Source organism: Prenolepis imparis, unplaced genomic scaffold (genome assembly GCF_030444845.1).
Source record: "Prenolepis imparis isolate NDT839.2.m4 unplaced genomic scaffold, iyPreImpa1.0 SCAF_4, whole genome shotgun sequence".
Lineage (NCBI taxonomy): Eukaryota > Metazoa > Arthropoda > Insecta > Hymenoptera > Formicidae > Prenolepis > Prenolepis imparis.
Window position 1 is genome coordinate 10654350 of NW_028141162.1, and position 18549 is coordinate 10672898.

At 29.9% G+C, this 18549-nt stretch overlaps 3 protein-coding genes across 5 annotated transcripts; 2 read left to right on the forward strand and 1 right to left on the reverse strand.

Annotated features, from left to right (window-relative positions):
• The first annotated feature begins 49 nt into the window (after positions 1-49).
• LOC145935439 (uncharacterized) lies at positions 50-3156 on the forward strand. 2 transcript variants are annotated; one of them, XM_083036790.1, is made up of 4 exons: positions 50-149; positions 238-330; positions 419-571; positions 3018-3156. In XM_083036790.1, the coding sequence occupies exons 2-4, from the start codon at positions 269-271 to the stop codon at positions 3070-3072; spliced, it is 270 nt and encodes an 89-aa protein (XP_082892916.1). In that variant the 5' UTR covers positions 50-149; positions 238-268; the 3' UTR covers positions 3073-3156. The 2 variants fall into 2 exon arrangements, with proteins under 2 accessions (XP_082892916.1, XP_082892915.1); XM_083036789.1 differs by lacking the exon at positions 3018-3156 and having other exon boundaries at positions 419-753.
• Hacl (2-hydroxyacyl-CoA lyase) lies at positions 800-8151 on the reverse strand. Its single transcript, XM_083036775.1, has 12 exons — positions 7962-8151; positions 5379-5520; positions 4871-4955; positions 4083-4264; positions 3431-3607; positions 3048-3289; positions 2593-2778; positions 2432-2507; positions 1930-2167; positions 1717-1824; positions 1399-1522; positions 800-1315 (listed from the first exon to the last, which is right to left on the reverse strand). The coding sequence occupies exons 1-12, from the start codon at positions 8004-8006 to the stop codon at positions 1220-1222; spliced, it is 1701 nt and encodes a 566-aa protein (XP_082892901.1). The 5' UTR covers positions 8007-8151; the 3' UTR covers positions 800-1219.
• LOC145935434 (sialin) lies at positions 6104-18314 on the forward strand. Of its 2 annotated transcripts, none has more exons than XM_083036776.1 (5): positions 6104-6662; positions 13849-14674; positions 14940-15259; positions 15708-15952; positions 17862-18314. In XM_083036776.1, exons 1-5 carry the CDS (start codon positions 6611-6613, stop codon positions 18054-18056), a joined length of 1638 nt encoding a protein of 545 aa, XP_082892902.1. In that variant the 5' UTR covers positions 6104-6610; the 3' UTR covers positions 18057-18314. The 2 variants fall into 2 exon arrangements, with proteins under 2 accessions (XP_082892902.1, XP_082892903.1); XM_083036777.1 differs by lacking the exon at positions 6104-6662 and adding an exon at positions 10818-11124.
• The last annotated feature ends 235 nt before the right edge of the window (positions 18315-18549 follow it).

Genomic DNA, 18549 nt, shown 5'->3' on the forward strand with positions numbered 1-18549 from the left:
AAGTCGAAATATAAGATCGATTTTGTCGCGATAGAATCACTTCCCTTCCAAACACTTTACAAATGGCGGCTTTATTTACGCGCGAATCAAGTCGGACTAACCATGTGCATTGTTTTCTCTCCGACTTTCGGCGGTTGAAACTTCACGATGTTGGTTGAAATTAATATTGAAAAAATATATCTTAAATATATAGTAAATATGGTGGCACAATGACTTTCAATTTCGATTTATTGACAGATATATACAATTAGTACATCGTTCTTTAATTATGGAAATCGACGTCGCGATCCAGGAAACGTTAATTTCCATCAATAACGTTACTTTGAAGATGTAAAATATATATAGATTATTTTAAGTGCCGTGTTTTTCTTCCACCAATAATGGATAATTAAATTGACGCAACTGTAAATTCTTTCAGAAAAAAGGAGCTGGAATGTATCGAGGGACTTGTGAAAGAAAACGGACACTTGCACATGATGGTTGACACAGCGAATGAAATTTTATCTAAGAAGGCTCAAGATATGGGATTGAATGTGGCAGATATTATTAATGAGAGCAAACGCCAAAACAGGTCAGAAACAAATTTGCTCAACTCAATCACATCCGCAATAGCTTTGGAAAAATTGGAGCAATTGAATAATTGAGACATATATAAGCATTGTATTTGTTATGTCTTATATATAATATATTTCAATAAACTAATTAGTTCTCCATATAATAAAGAAAGATTTTCAGAATTAATAGATATATATATATAAAAATACCTATATAATATAAAATATATAAAAATAACCTATTTACACCTCTTATTATTTTACTTAGTAATATTAATTAATTGTTTTTGTATCGATATGTAACTGACGAGCCATATGCATCTCTATTAAATTCTTTGCACTGCAATTACATATCTTCAAAACATTGTATCAAACTAAGATGTCCGATATATCTCGTGCGTATGATCAATTCTCATTACAGACTAATTATGTTTGTAAGATATGCTTCACATCTTTGGATTGCAGAAAGTACAATATTTAGAAAATATGATTCCGATGCACAAGTTCATAAAAACCCTGCAGTCTCATTACTTTTAGCAATATCAATAAGTAGTTTGTAAAGAAATGTAATTCTTTGAAGAAGAATTACATAAGAATTATAGAAATTGAATAGTATAGTTGTAAACATATAGTAGTTTTCTAATAACATTTTGCAATCTGTTCACTTATAATTTTGATTCTGTTAACCAACTGAATTGCTGTTGCTTGCGATCTGCTTGTGGGTTGATCATAATGTTTATTACACTTGGACTGTCTTTTACCTGAAACAATATTTTTATAAATTGTACTCACTTTAACATTTAAAGAACTAGTTTCTAGTAACTAGATTCAATAGCAATTCTACCTTGAGAGATAGCTTTAATGCTTGCTGAATTTCCTCCACAGTAGTGCAAAAATATCCTTTCTTGCCAAACATTTCCATCATTTTCTCGTAATGAGTTTCAGATGTTAAAGAATATGGAGGCGTCCTAAAAATATAATTTTAATTTTAATAATGTATACAGGTATCTGGATATATACTAACACGCAAGAGTACCAATATTTAGAAAAAGTATATTTAGATCATAAAAGATATCTATAATAATATTAAACGATAATCTAATTTTGATATTTGATATTTGATATATTTGATATTTAATATTAAGATTGCAGAGATACGTACACTTGCGTAGGATCCCCAGATGCCTGCAACTGTCTGAAAGTTTCGTTATCAAAACCACCGTATATACCGTTATTATTCACGATTATAATAATTACCGGTAATTTATATCTGCGAAGAAAAGAAGATCGTTGTGGTTACAATTTAATATATATATTTTTTTTTTTTTGCATAAAATACCAGCTTCTCTCTTGACAATTCTCTCTCTGAGATTACCGAAACATAGTCTCAATTTCCATCCCGGAGAATCCGAAAGCGCTGTCCCCTTCCACGCAGATTACTCTCTTTTTCGGCGCATTGTCTTTGCAGTAAAGGGCAGCCGCGATCGCAAATCCAAGCCCTACGCCCATAGTGCCGAATGTTCCGGCATCCATTCTGTGGCGAGGTAAATTGTTTAAGAGAATGGTTCGTCCGATGTCCATTGTATTAGCTCCCTCGGAACAAATGATAGCATCTGTAAAAATATAGATAAAATATAAAAACATATATGCAAAATATTTTTTTATTAATTTTATAAATCGATCTATGCATATGTAAGAAAAAAGAAAAAGAGAATAATACATATTCTTTATTATTAATTCTTTTTTTAATAAAATGCAAACTAAAATATATGCAATTTTTCGCAGTAAAAAAAACGTTCATCAAAGCGTGTTTCCGCACTTTCTACAAAATCGTTATACAGAATTATGTATGTAAATGATATGAAATATATGCTCACCGTCCGGTATGACATCTTGAATATGTTTAAAAACGGTATAATAATTTAGGGGCACACTGGTATCCAATGACATGTGCTGTAAATGAACGAGGAAATTATCGCGAATTTATCGTACAGAGAAAAGAGAATCTTTAATTCGTAATTAAAATATATATGCTCACGTGAACTAATTGCTTATTCTTCTCGATTTTCGCCGCAATGTCCTTCCACCACGAATCGTTTCGGTCGACGTGCCATTTTCGACTTTTCAACACGTTCATCAAATATTCCGTCGCGGGTGCAATGTCCGATTGTATGGCGACGGCGGACGGCACCGAATTGTGCAGCTCTTCAGCGCACAAATCGATCTACAGAATTTTACATTAATGTTATAATGATCTACATTATTTAAGAATAATCTTTCTCAATATTTTCACTTAATAGTCCTGAAAATCTTAACAAATTTTTCTTAAAAAAATTCTTAAAATATTTTCGACCCTCGCCGAAAAATCTTTATGAAAGATACGTTTTAATTTTTTAATTTTTAATTTCAATAAACAAAGAGAAAGTTGCGTGAAAATTTTATGCATCCTATTGTGTATTTCAGGATGCACCATCAAGACTATCACCGATTTACCTGTATGACTTTAACGTCGTTTTGAAACCTGGGTGGTCGTCCAAAGTGCAACATCCAATTTAATCTCGCACCTAGCAATAAAATCACATCGGAATGCAGCAACACAAATGTTCGTGCGCTGGAAACACAACGCTCATCCGTATCCGGTACAACGCCTTTTCCCATCGGTGTCGGCAAAAAGGGTAAGTTTGTCGAATAGATAAACTCTCTCACTGGATCTTCAGCTCGACCGTAAGCTGCACCTAAAGAAAGTAAAGAAAATAAATAAAAGTAAATAAAGAAAATAAGAAAAAATATATAAAATAAATAAAAGAACGTAAAGAAAGGAAAGGAAAAAAAAAATAGTCGGATAAAAAAATTCTCTGCGAAATATTTGCGCTTACCCTTGCCGATTATCACCAAGGGCTTCTTCGCTCTTATCAATAAATTCGCCGCTCGCTCGATTAATTTCGCATCAGGGTAAGCTAATGGCGGTGGCGAACAAAGTAAAGCCTTAAATATTTTATTTTCGTCCACATTTTGCGTTAATAATGTAGCGGGTAAATCGAGATAAGCAGCACCTGAAAGTAACGTAACTATATAAATTATATGAAATATTAAATCGAGTATTATATAAAACTATGGAAAATATTTACAATTTTCTAATATTTTTATAAAGTTTAATTAGGTAATTTGCTATATATCTAAAGAATTTATTTAGTTTCTTACTAGAATTTCAATAGCATTTTCTACGCTAATAAAATTTTTTGTTTATATATATATATATATACATACAATATGTATGTATATTGTTTTAAAAATAATAAATCGTCTAAAATAAATGAATCCAAGAAATGCTAACCGTTGAAGAAGCTATTAAAGAAAATTCTTTAAAGTTTATGACTTTTTCCACTCACAAATCTCATTCAGAGATAAATATATGAAACTTTAAATGACATTTCTTCGTCTCTTTTGACAAACATCTGTTTGACAAACATCTTTACGATCCTAGTACTAGCTAACAATAAGTGATTTAAAAATTCCTCTAATTTCTACCTGGTCTGCCGTAAGTAGTGAATCGCACAGCTTTTTCAACATGCATTGGTATTAGTGCGGCCGATGGTGGTCTTGCGGCATATTTACAGTAAGGTCTACTCGCTTCGACCTGAGGCCATTCTTGAAATCCGCCGATTCCCTCGTGATCCTCCGCACAAGATCCGCCTAATACGAGCACAGGCCTGTAAAAACATATCTGAACAAGATCTTCACAATAATAAAACTTTCGTGCTAAGCAGTCTCATAAATTTTGAATAGAAAGCGAGATAGTCCGAAAACAATTTCCTATCGTCTTTACGCACAGTAAAAATCATCATGTGCGCGCAGGCGAATCTGATCTCTTTTTATTAGAAAAAAATTCACAGAACATATATAAGAGTTATATAATCGCCTTGACGCATTGCCGTGATCAGAGTGTTACGAGATCGCAATCACATTACAATTCGGATGACAGTTGGATGGACAATTTCCATGACAATCAGCTAGACACGAGACAAACAAATTTGCGACGAAATTGCTGCATGTGTTGATCTTTTTGTAAGATACGAAAAAAAGAAATTAATTACCTTTCATAATCATATTCTATCAAAATTCTGCATATTACTCCAATCTTTATATGTATATCCGCAATATTCTCATGCATTATGTATGCATTATGTATGCAATTTTAACTGCATAATGTTTCATTCTAATGAAATTTTTTGCCGATAACACAATTCGTTGTGTTCAAAATGCAATTAAAAATGTAACAAAGATTAATAAGGAAGTAAAAATCGCGCATCACTTACCAACAATTTATTTGTGCATTTGCCATACCACCAATAACATGCAGCAATCCCGGACCAGAGACGCATAACACTATTGCGGGTTTGCCTAGATAAAAAATAAATATTTGATTTTATGAGATCTAGATGTTATCTAGTTCTCTCTATTATTTTGCACGTGTTGAATTTCCTTACGATATGTTATTATTTCGTTACATAATACTTGATTAACTAGATACTAGATAACAGATAATGTATAAAAAATGTATTTAAAAAATATGAAACGTACTAAAAAATAAAAACGAAAATATTCTTTTTTTAAATAATACACATAAATAATAAAAATAAACACATAGCTCATATGATTATAAAAATAAATACATAGCTCATATGATTATAATTATATATAATTATATATAATTATAATCGTTTTCTAGTATTCTATTTAAGTAAAAATAATTTATCAAGAAGTCTCTTATAATCGTTTTCTAGTATTCTATTTAAGTAAAAATAATTTATCAAGAAGCCTTACTGGTTAAATATCCATAAGCTTGCGCGGCATAACAAGCGGCTTGCTCATTCCTAAAACCCAGGTATTGCAAACCGACAGCTTGCATACTTAGAGCCAGATCAATCACAGGATGTCCCATGATACCGAAGACATAAGTCAAACCCTGCACATTTATAATATATGTATATAAGAAAATTCTCCTGAGAAAAAAATTCGATATACATATATGCATAACTAAATTTTTGCCTACTTAAACAATATGATATACACGTAGAAATCTTTTTTTTTCTGTTACTTTTCTATGCGCTAAAAATGCATTTATGAGATATGATAATACTTTATAATTAAATACAAGAAAAATTAAATATGTATATGTACCAGGGACCCGGACCGAACCGGAACCAAAACCGATAAATTATTTATTAACTGTTAAATTATTTTTAGTTTACGGTTCTTTTCGATATTTTTTTTTTATTTTTGCGCAAATGACGAAAATGTAATGATAACTGCCTCCTTGAAATGCAATACAATTAAAAATAAATTATTTTTAAAATGTTCTGAAGTACATGTATTATCGCAATAACGATAGCTGTGAGGATAATTTTCCGTTTATATATATATATATTTTTTCATGTACAATATGATTGTGTTGTTTATTTATATGTGTGTCATAAAAATTATTAATAATTTTTTTAAGTAATATATAATTTTGAAATTAATTTAATTAGAAAAACGAAAAGTAAAAATTTTAAAAACCGGAACCGTAACCGAAAAAATCGTAATTTAAATGGTTTCGGTTTCCTTTATTTATCAAAAAAAAAAACGAAATTGGAACCGGAACAGTTATTAAATATTTTATTAAACCGAAACCGAACCCTAATTTTGTTTCAACCCGGATCCCTGGTATGTACACATATTTAATTTTTCTTGTGTTTAATTATAAAGTACTTTATATATGAAGTCACACAACGGCACGATTAAATGTGCTCTTGCAAATAAAAAATTTTAATTGAGTTTTTTCTTTTCATTTAATTAATACATTAAAATTACTTTGTTCATTCAGTAAACTTATTTTCAATAAAAACATGAAGCATAAGTTGATCAACCCCATAGGTTGCGATATATTTATCAGTACATTGATAACGCATTTTATTCGATAGCGCACAGAATGAAAATAAGACAGAGATTCTGTATTTATTACTTTAGTAGTTTCGATGATGTGCATTCAGTCGATGTTTTAATATATATCCGACATGTATCAAGAGTCCGACGAACGTACACCGTTAATTACATCGCAAAAAAAGCGTAAGTATTTATCAAACGACAGTGATAAGAATCACGAATACGCATAAAATCGTGATAAAAATACTCTTATTGCAACACGCTACAAGAAATTGACTTGTATATACAGGGTGTCCCAGAATGATGGGGACTAAATTCGTGTGCAGATTCCTGGAATCATTTGGAGACGATTTTTCCTCAGCGAAAATGTCGAGGGAGGTCATTATTTTTTGCATGTTTCCAATTTTTGCCATCATGTATATTTGTAACTAAGCCTTAAATTAAAATTTTATTAAAGTAAACTCTACTTGAAATTAACTGAAGAATGTGAATTTATTATTAGTTTATTTCCACAAGGCTTAGTTTGCGAAAAACCCTTTATTTTCAATCGCTTATAACGCGAAAATTATTGGTGTCTCGACATTTTTGCTGAGAAAAAATCGTCTCCAAATGATCCCAGGAATCTGCACACAAATATTAGTCCCCATCATTCTGAGACACTCTGTATAAGTATGCTATTAAAATTAGTCTTGTTATTCCGACAATCATTATCATTCCAATGATTATTATTATTATTTTCCGCGCAAACATAAAAAAGATCATCTCATAGAGATATCTTTTCCTGTACATGAAATACAAATTTTTGTTTGTTCAATATTTTACGTGTTATAAAGTATTATACCTTTAAAATGTGTCAGAGTATTAAAATTAAAATTATTAAAATTATTATAGTCATCGTTCATTTGTTAGACACAAAAAATATAACAAAAAAAATGGAAAAATGGAAAAATTAACACCTTTTGTAGAAAAATAAAAAGCTATCTTACAACATACATAAAGTTACAATAAATAAAAGAGATTAATTTAAGATAAATTTATTTATATTAATTAAAAAATACAAAGTACAATGGGACTAAAAAATCATGAGTCGAAGAAAACTGTCTCGACTTGGCGATAAAATTCATTATAGAACGAATTCATCATAAACACGAGAATGTAAATTCATGTAATGAGTGTGGAAGCCTCATGATGTGTATGTGAGCACCATGATGTGTGTGTGTGTGTGTGTGTGTGAACATAACCTTCAAATCGATGTACGATCTTTTCCATAAAACATCTATTCAAATTTAAATCATCGAGCAAAATTAGCGAAATTAATAGTCACATAAAAGATCTTATATATAGGATATTTCTCAAGAAATTTCCAAAGATTCTGGAAGTTTGCAATCTAGAAGTTAATTTATATCGATTTAATTTATATATAACTCTAATTTACTAATAAAACAGACAGAAAATTAAAACAATAATCGACAATATATATACCTGCTCCTTCAGGGCTTCCGCCACAATTTGATTTCCAGTTTTCATCTTGACGTTTGTTTAATTTTTTTAAAAGATACAACGTGGAATTTAACGCGAATGTTTTGCGCAGTGTATCAAGAACGTAAATATATACCAACTCAATCGTCGCCGTTTACAAATCACGACTAATCTTGACCGTTGTACTCGCGTTCTCCATGACTGTCAAGTTGTCAGCTGATGAATAAGAAACGTTACGTCATTGTGTATCGATTTTATCGCGCCAAAATATGAATCTAATCATTCAATAAGTTATAAATTTATATATTTACGGGCCTCTTCTAAATCAGATTTTTTTACATTAATTTAAAATATATTAAATAAAAATATTTTTAAAATTTAATATATATATATATATATAAAAGATTATATATTGTAATTTAAAATTATAATAAACTTTCAAATTTTATTATATAAGTTTTGTACTTATATTTTATATATTTTTAAATTTATATCTTATTTTATTTAAAGCGAACATGTATACAATATAATCGTCATAGCTTATTTACAGTTTGCAACTAAACACACACACATGTTTACATTAATATATGCTTATGTTATAATTAAATGAAATTATTCGGCAATTAGGATAATACGATAATAAATCGTAAATCAACGAAGTTATGCTCGTCGATCAACATATAATGAAGGAGTAGAAAGCCTGTAGAAAGTGAAATACGAAATGATTCGCAACGCAAATGTCATTATGAGAGTAGTGAAATGGCGAAACGATAATAGGTTGTAATGAGATTGTTAAAACTTGCGTTGCTCTTGAAATTTCACGCTTAAAATGCTCTTATCGTGTAAAAGCAGTGGGAAATAGTGCGGAATATATAGAGAGATATCAGAGATATAAATTATTAAAAGGAGAAATAAATTTAAAAATTATGAATAGACGAAATATATACAATTATGAGAAAAGTTTTCTGCTTTTGCGACTATATTTTAGAATAAAAAAAAATTATATATATAATTCATTGTAAAATAAAATACACCATATATGTGTGTGTGTGTCTGTGTGTGTGTGTCTGTGTGATCAATTTTAAAATTAAAAATTTTTTTAATATTTTTTATGAAAAGCAATGAAATCACAACAAAATCATAGAAGAAAGGAACACGCCAAATACATTAAAAAATTCGACATTGTATACAAATATGCTTTCTAAGTTTGAAAATAAAATTTAATAATATATTTAGAAATAATATGTAGCTCAAAAATAAATATAAAATTAAAGCTACTCAGCCAAATATAAATAGTGTATTAAATAGTGTAATTTTGCAGATTATTATCTGATTTGATATAAAATTTAACGAAGTATCACTTTTGTATTTTAAGAATGATCATCTGCATATTCAAAACAATTTACAGCCGGCATTGAAAGAATTAAAGTGATGAAGAAAAACTTGGCGTGCCCGGGTCGGGGCATTAAAATGACATGAATTTTCTAATAAAATTGCTTGAAAATTTGCATACAATGTCGAATTTTTTATATTTGGCGTGTTTTTGTCTTCTATGAAGATTTTGTTGATATAATTCTCAAACTTATTGTTAAATAGCTGCTGGGAACTAATGAATATAAAATTTCTTTGGTTGTTTTCTCGGAGGATTTTCTATAATCTCATATCAATTATTGTAATTAAGTTTAGATGTTGCGTGTGTATTACTGAGTAAATTTGTATATACGCACGCAAAATCTAAACTTATAATTACAATAATTGATATGAGAATTTGTATCACTCTGAAAACAATTAAAACCAATTTTATATTTATCAGTTTCCAGCAGCTATTTAAATTTTAGTCATGAGAATTATATAAAATTTGCAAAAAGCGGCTATTAAGATTAAACGTGTCATAACTATATTTAATATGTTATTTAATAATGTTTAATTTTATATGCATATATATTGCATAAACATAACATAATGTGTTATATTATATGACATAAAAGTATGTAATATATTTTAATTAGCATTTTAATTAAAAAATGAATTATAAAAAATACTTTATAAGATATTTCTCATAAATAAATAAATAAAATATTTGAAATAAGTACGTAAAATAAATTATTGGCATGTTATTCTAGTTTTTGCTGGAATGAGAAAAATTTGCCACTTCAGTTTAAGGTCAGCTTGTCCTAGATTTAAATACATCATTGTATGTGTTATATACAATAAAACGTACTGGAACTCTTTAGATAAAAGCTTAATGTTTGCACGCACGATTTACGTTTGCATAATAGGTCGATAACACTAAACTTGCGCCATATGTCCTATAAATGCATAGGACATTCTCTGCATTTGAATTATTTTTTCCAGCTATAATACTTATTAGAACAATAAACAATTTCGAAAAGTTGATATATATATAAAATATATAATATATAATATATATAATCTGTAGTAATAAATTCTATTAGATTTATTTTCGTATTTGATTGTGTGTGTGTGCGTGAAACAAGATTATTTCTATTTGTCACCAATTATAATTATTAATTTTTAATTATATTTTTTATTATATTTTATTCTTCTTGTTTCGGAATTTTTGAATATTGTTCAGGTAGTTTCCACAACAATAAATGCACTTTAAGAAAACGTTAAAGATATAGATTTAGTGCTAAAAATAACTATAAATTGTTATAACATATAAATTTTCTTCATAATACATATGTTACATCAATTTTAAAATCGTTATATATATATTCCATAATAACAAAACTTTTTATATTTAAAAAAAAAGAGTCAACGGAAAAAAAAGATTCATGTTGAAATTATTAATTCGGAAACGTCCTTGTCGAAAAGGTATTTAGGAAAGAAAACCTTTTGATTTTCTCTACTTTTCCGAGAACTCTTCCCCACTTCTTCTCTATAACTTTCCTACCTGAAGCAACAACGAACAATGTGGGGGTATACCTAAATAGAGTGCTTCGACGGAAAATCATTCTCTTACAAAGTTAGAGACGACGAACAACAGTCAAATAGTGATGGCCCACGTGCGAGAAGTTCGAAAATCATAACAAGTGTCGCGAGTTTGTGAGATTGTGTTCTCTTGAATTTCATCGGTTTTTTAATTGATATTACAACATGAAGTTTCAAAATTATCATCAACGATTCTATCAATTTTTATCACGTAAGCCAAATTTTCCTCTTCAAATTTTTGCAAAATTTGTCCTATACCGCAAACTCGAGTGCAAAATATATTAAATACTCTATCAAAAATTATTACTACATAAATGGAAGAATTTCCGTCTTCTTAATATGATTTTATTTTTGATAACATTTGTATCGTAAAATTTATTCTCATTTGTGAAATTTGAAAATGCAAAATATGTATGTTCAACTATGTTCTCTCAACAATTATTACCTCGAGAATGAAACATTTTTGCCCTTTACATTTGATATTTCGATATTTAATATAAGCAACATGAAATATTGCAAGACTTATTCAATTCTAATCAAAATCGAAGAGAATTTAACACATTGTCTGTTATTTCAAAGAAAGATAAAATAAAAGAAAATTAAGATTAATTTTACAACTCAGTGATACATTTCCTTCGATTAATTCGTTCGATTCTAAGTGAATGGAAAAAATTCCCCCGTCTTTTATATGCATGTTTGCTTTTACTTTCGATATTTTTTTACATAGTTTCGAAATGGTGCTACCGTTACTCGATCTTGTTGTGCATAAAGGTGATCATGCAGATTTGCATAATAGGCTTTTTTTGAACAATTTTGTGAACTTAGTGTTAATTTTCCTTGTCAACTAAAGCTGAAATGTGAGGATCGTCTTGAGAGTTGCTTAGACCTCAAACATCTTCATTCTTTCATAAATAAGATCTGAAGACCATTAAATAAAATTTCATATATAAAATTCGTGGGATTAACAAGAAATTTAATTTTCTTCCGATCGCGCGATGATTCTGAATTATATCAAAAATATGTAGCTTGTTTCTATTTAATATATATACATAAATCGTTATCCAAACAAGGTCTTATACCGTCAAACGTGTTGACAAATCTTCCTAAATGTAATGACTCACTATAGTTTATGAACAAACGACTATGTCAGTCATAAAGATTGATCGCGTGTTCATAATTAACAACATTATCGTTAATTACCAAATAAGATTAAATAAGGAAATTTCTTGCTCATGCATATAACGTGATCGATAAAATACATATGTATATATTCAACAAGATCAAAGACAAGACCACAACCTTCACAAACACATTAGCAGAATGTATAAAACTGTATATAAAATTTTAAGTAAATTTGTATTACCTGATTTATCTGTAACATTTGTGAAACGAAACTTTCGTAGCTTTTTATCTTACTGTAAATATATACGTATTTGTATAGTCTTATGTATCTATATATAATATTTAATAATATTTGATATAATATTAATACGATTTATTATCCATACTCGGATATTTTTTTCTAGATAATTTGTTTTTCGTGCTCAGCGTATTTCTCTTAAAAATTATAAAGAAAATATATTTATTGTTAGTTGACTGTAGCTAGCACTAGTCTAAATCAATTAACCGAGGTTATAAGAAGATATCAATTATTTTTTATTTTATAAAATAAAAAAAAATATTAATATTATTGTCCTTTAAAATTTTTAAAAATTATTTAAGAAGATATTCGCGTGCCAAAAGCTAATTTAATTTTTATTCATGAAAAATTAAAATAAAATCAACTATTTTATTCGACAAGGTAGAAGATTATGTCGTGGTGACATAATCATACCCTCTCATCTTCTATCAGTTAAAGCCTTTTTTTCTGCGTGTGCGTATATGAACGATAATAATTTTAGTAAACCGAATATATCGGCAGAATCGAAAACGCAAATGATTCAAGGCTTGCTGAGAGAAACTAATCGTCCGTAAAAAACGAATCTAGTTGTCATGGTAATGTACTGCACAATTGGCAGTAATTTTTTTCTTTGAAAACATTTCTAAATGCGGGCGTTGCGCGAAAACGAGCTCTCGGTTCGTGCTCCGCCGTTTTTCTGGAAACTTTTACGTAAGTGCGCAGAAAGCGATCACATTAAAATCTCGTTAAAGGATACTTAACGAACGTTATATATTAGACTAAAGCAGGTTATTCCCTCTATATTTTTTGTTCCGAATAGAGTAATTTTCCAAGATAACATTCTATGAAAACATATTAGCAAAATGAAAAAGAAGCTCTATACGCGATATATATTTTTAGTTTAATAATATTATTAATATATTCTGTAATACAATCTTATAAATATATTCTGTAAATGATTTTTCGACGTTTCCATTTCGATAATCATAAGTCCTTCTTTTGCGATAACTCATATTAAGCGTTTATATTTTAAGTTGAAATGTTAATAATCTCATTGAAAATATCTATTCGACATCACTATTTATAAATGGGATTTTATATTTAATTTCAAATATAAAAATTTTATTATGCATTGTTTCGTAAAAAGTTTCACGTTTTTAATTCAAATTCGAAATTAATATTTGACCCGTATCACATAAATATTCTAACTAATAAAATATATAGTGATGTCAAAATCAAACATTAATTTAGAATTTGTTTTAGCAATTAAAAACTCTTGAAATTTTTCAAATTATTCGAATGTCAGATGTAAATGTCAGATGTAATTACAATTAACAATATTTTAGTTGTAGCCTTTTTTTCGCAGATATTTTCATTGTTGAAAAATGGCTTCAAATTAAAAAATTCCAATGATCTCAAATCTAAAAAATGTATACAGGGGAGATCCAATTATATATATTATATATAACTGTAGATCACACAATTTCAATTATCTCTCTAAGAGCTTTCGTAAAAAATTAATTTTTTTATCGATAGGATGGATTCCGATACGTATATGGATCTGCGTGATGATGTTCACCGCTTGCTGGACCAGTTACTCGTGTCGGCTACAAATGCCGATCCTAGTAGTGCCAATGATCGTGGAACCACCGATCAACCATACGAACGACGGTATGTGCGCGTTTGACGAGTCCGCGCGACGACGGCGCGACATCGTCAGCATCCTCGATCCGGGCAGCTACGTGGAGGAATACATTTTGGATCGTGTCCAGGAGGAGCGGGACCACAGATTGCAACGTCGTCAGACTACGAGCACCTCACGGTCGCCGGACGCTCGGCTTGAGTTCTTCAGCGGTCTACCGTTCGACTGGTCCCCGACAGTACGGGGTCAACTATTAGCTAGCTACGCTTACGGCAACGTACCTGGCAACTTCATCGGCGGCTGGCTGTCGTTGAGATATGGACCGCGACGCGCGATCCTCTGGACGTCGATCCTGGCTGCGGTGATATCGCTGGTGAGCCCGTTCGTAGCGCAGTGGCATTGGGGATTATTAATGCTCTCGCGGATCATCATCGGCATCACCGGCGGTGTCACTTTCCCCGCGTGCCACACCATGGTGGCTAAATGGGCACCGCCGCACGAACGGGCGCGCTTCATCTGGTCCCTCCTCGGCGGCACTTTCGGCACTATCCTCACATATCCCATGATAGCCGGCATCGCGGAGAACATCAATTGGGAGTGTGGCTGGTACATACCGTCCCTGTTAATGTTGGTGTGGATTTGCGTGTGGGCATTGTTCGCCTACGATTCACCCGCGGAACATCCGGGCATCACTGTCGAGGAGAAAAACTACATTTTAACGTGAGTCGTGAGATCAATCCTACTGATTAATCTAGTTTTTTTTTACATTCTACATTCTATGCAAAAAAATCGACGCGAGTTCTTCTAATCGCTAATATCTAATATCATTTTTTTTCGTATACTTAGCAATGCATTCGATACAGCGGTTTGTAAAATATAAATAATAATATAAAGATTAACATATTCATAGAAATACTTAATTAAAAAAATTTTGCATAAAAATCTTTCTTTGATTACATGTAACTCGTGTCATATATTTTTATAGAGCGCAAGCGGGAATAGTGCGTACCGAGAAGCCCACGTGGAAGCAAACACCGCTGCGACAGATATTAACATCGCTGCCGTTCGTCAGTTTGATCATATGTCATTTTGGAAATCTCTTCTTGTTGTTCTTTTACCAAAACTCGCTGATGTTGTACTTGACTAAAGCGTTGGGTTTCCAATTGACGAAGGGCGGCGCCATGGCCGGAGCTCCATGGGGCGCTAGGATGCTCTTTGGATTCTTCTTCAGCTGGGTGGGTGACACTATCAAAAGAAAGCAGATTATCAGCGTCACCCTCTTACGAAAGCTTGCGACTATATTCTGTAAGTATATCACGAAATCCGTTCTGAGAATATTCTTTAAAAACACAATTCAAATGGATTGGAAGGAAGATGCTTTAATACTGAAGAGAAGAAATATTTGTAATAGCAATATATGCCGTTTTTTTATATAAATATTAATTTTTATTCTACTAATAATCCAAAACTACCAGTAGTCTTATATATATATTATATATTAGAAAAATTTATGGCTTTTATGTAAATTTATAAAAAAAATGTATAACTCGAAAATTTTTATAAAAATCAAAATGCATTTTATCTGAATGTGTTGTTTTAAATTATTCAAATTATAGAAATTACGAATATTCGCATTATAAAAATGATTTATATATGTCGGAATCATAATTTCGAACATATGAAATGTATCACAAGAACTCGAATTTTCGAATTTATTATTATCAGAAATGTGACATACGTATATAATTTCCAGCGCATCTTATTCCGGGCATCTTCCTGGTACTGGTCGGCTACGTTGGCTGTGATTTCGTGCTCGCAAACGTCTTTCTGTTCTTCGCGTTGGGCTTCAACGGCGCTGCCCTTATCTCGAATCTATCGAACAACCAGGATCTTGCGCCAAATTTTGCCGGTTTCCTTTACGGCATCATGAATACAATCGGCAGCTCTTCCGGAATGATTATCCCGCCGTTGGTTGAAGAGATAGCTGGCAAATTCGGAGTAAGTGTTTATACTTTAAGTTGATTATTTTAATTTTAAAAATAACTTGTAAGAATTCTCTAAATGTGTTATTATATCATTCAAGCTATAATTTTACAATCAGATGTTATATAACTGCAATTTTATGTGTGCAATTTTACATATATATATATATATATATATATATATATATATATATATATATATATATGTATATATATGTATATATATGTATGTAATACGCTCGCTTTATAATCATTCATTGCCTAACTGTATGTATATAATTGACTGTATATCTGTATGATCTGCTTGATAACATAGTTATTAAATTTTTCCTGAGTTATCACTCTTGTTTGTGCAGTGTTGCATAATAATATGTAGTATATATCTATATAACCACCTGAACAAACGACTTTTGCGTCTGCTGCATTTGCAAAATAATCGTAATATTATATCTTTTTCTTTTACAACGGAACTCTTTATCTCGCAATGCAATTTTAACGCAAATTACGCGAGTCTTCCTCGAGACTTTTGGCGTCGCCAAAAGACGAAGGAAAATAGCGGTCACATACACGTGACACATTACGCAAGGAGTTTCATGCGACGAATAGTAAATTCATTTTGATTACCGCGATGCGACTTCCTTCCTCTTTAATTTTTCATTCGAAAATTATACACGCTCGCCTTCCTTCAGTCCATGATCATATATTTCATCGCATTATTTATCAGCATTCCCAAGTTTGCAATCTCGCTCACATTGCTAATTTACATACATGTGACCAAAATCGAATTGCTCTTGTCTGCTACCGAAATGCCATATAATTCTCTTTATAATTCTGTGTCTCGGACAATAATTAACGTTACCTGAAATTTTAAAGCAATTGAATATATAATGGATATTACTAGATGCCTTTAACGAGAGAGCTAACATTTTTATATAATTTTATAAAATATATAATTTGTAATATATATATTACAAAATTATTTTTATATCTTTAGATATATAAATTCTTTAAAATCTTTTTATATATATATATATATACATATATATTAGATTTATATATATATACATATATATTAGATTTATATATCTTTTATACATTTTTTCACAAGTATCAGGAGTTTGTTCATAATTCTCATAGATATATAGATAATATTTATAGATAATATTTATAGATATATTATACAAGTTACATGTTCTCATATCTTGTATACAAGAGATACCAAAATTCGTGTTCATTCATCTCATTCGTTCTCACATTACATAACACTGCTTTGGTTCATCACTGCGCCACTATGCAATATATGCAATACATGTCATCAAGTATTAACACACACACACATTTAGAGAAGAAGATAATATAACAAAGCTTAAAAATATATAAATTAAGATAAAAATTTAAGAGTTACTCTTCTCCCTTTGCGATTTCTTAGATTTTTTAGAAAAATATAAGAATTTGAATTCTGCAATAGTCTATATAGTTTTTACTGAAATAAAACTGAGAACAAAAATACAATTAATATAAATTTAGTAAAATGGAATGTCTCGACGTTTTAAGAATTAAATAATTAATATATTGCTGCACAATATATGACTAATTGCAATCCTTTTAGATGAAATTATAAATAATGTTTTATTTTAACATAATTATACTACACTGAATCTGTTATATACATATTTATTTAGTTATAAATTCAGTCATCATTTAATTAATCAATTATTGTATTAGATTAGTTGTATTGGATTATCTATCTATTATTGTGCTATAGATGTATTGATTCAGATTTTATATCAAATTAAAAGCTATGAGTTACATTCCAAAAATAGTTTGTATATTGAATAATAATATATAAATTGAATATATATTGAATATATATATTGAATAATAATATCAATTTTAATGTGAATTTACTTTCTCCTTTGCACTAGAATCCCATTGACAGATGGCAGATACTCTTCTGGATCGGCGCCGCTGTGTGCATCGGGAGTATGATTGTGTTCCTATTTGGAGGTAGCGGTAATATACAAAGCTGGAATGAACTTCGACCAATCAACAGACCAAAGGATGACGTGGAAGTGAGGCAAACTAATGTAGAGCCTAGCGATAATACAGCACAAACATAATAAATTCAAAATTCGCATTTTAATAACGAACGTGTCGTGAACACACGACACAAGACAAAAGTCTAACCGTCCAAGAAAAAGACTGCAAAATTAGAATATTTTTAAAAGAAGTTTTAAAAAAACTGAAAGATATTTGAAATATCAAGACGTTTAAAAATAAAACTAGAAATTTAACAAGCATTAGAAAAATCAGGATGTTTAAAACATTATATTGTTTCTTAAAATTGCGTAGCTTTGTTGTTATTTATTTCGAATTTCATATTCAACACAATATCATTTTATTAAACTTCTTTCATATATTCATATCTCGATATATTATTGAATAAAGAAATATTATTTTATTTTTTTTTACCTTATTCTTGCAGTCAACTGACACGCATATCGAGTGCTCTACTCTATATATATGTAAGAATCGAATTGTGATATCAAAATAAAAAGAAGGCAAAAATAGTATAATATTAAATTATTTAATTATTTTTATATAAGTATTATG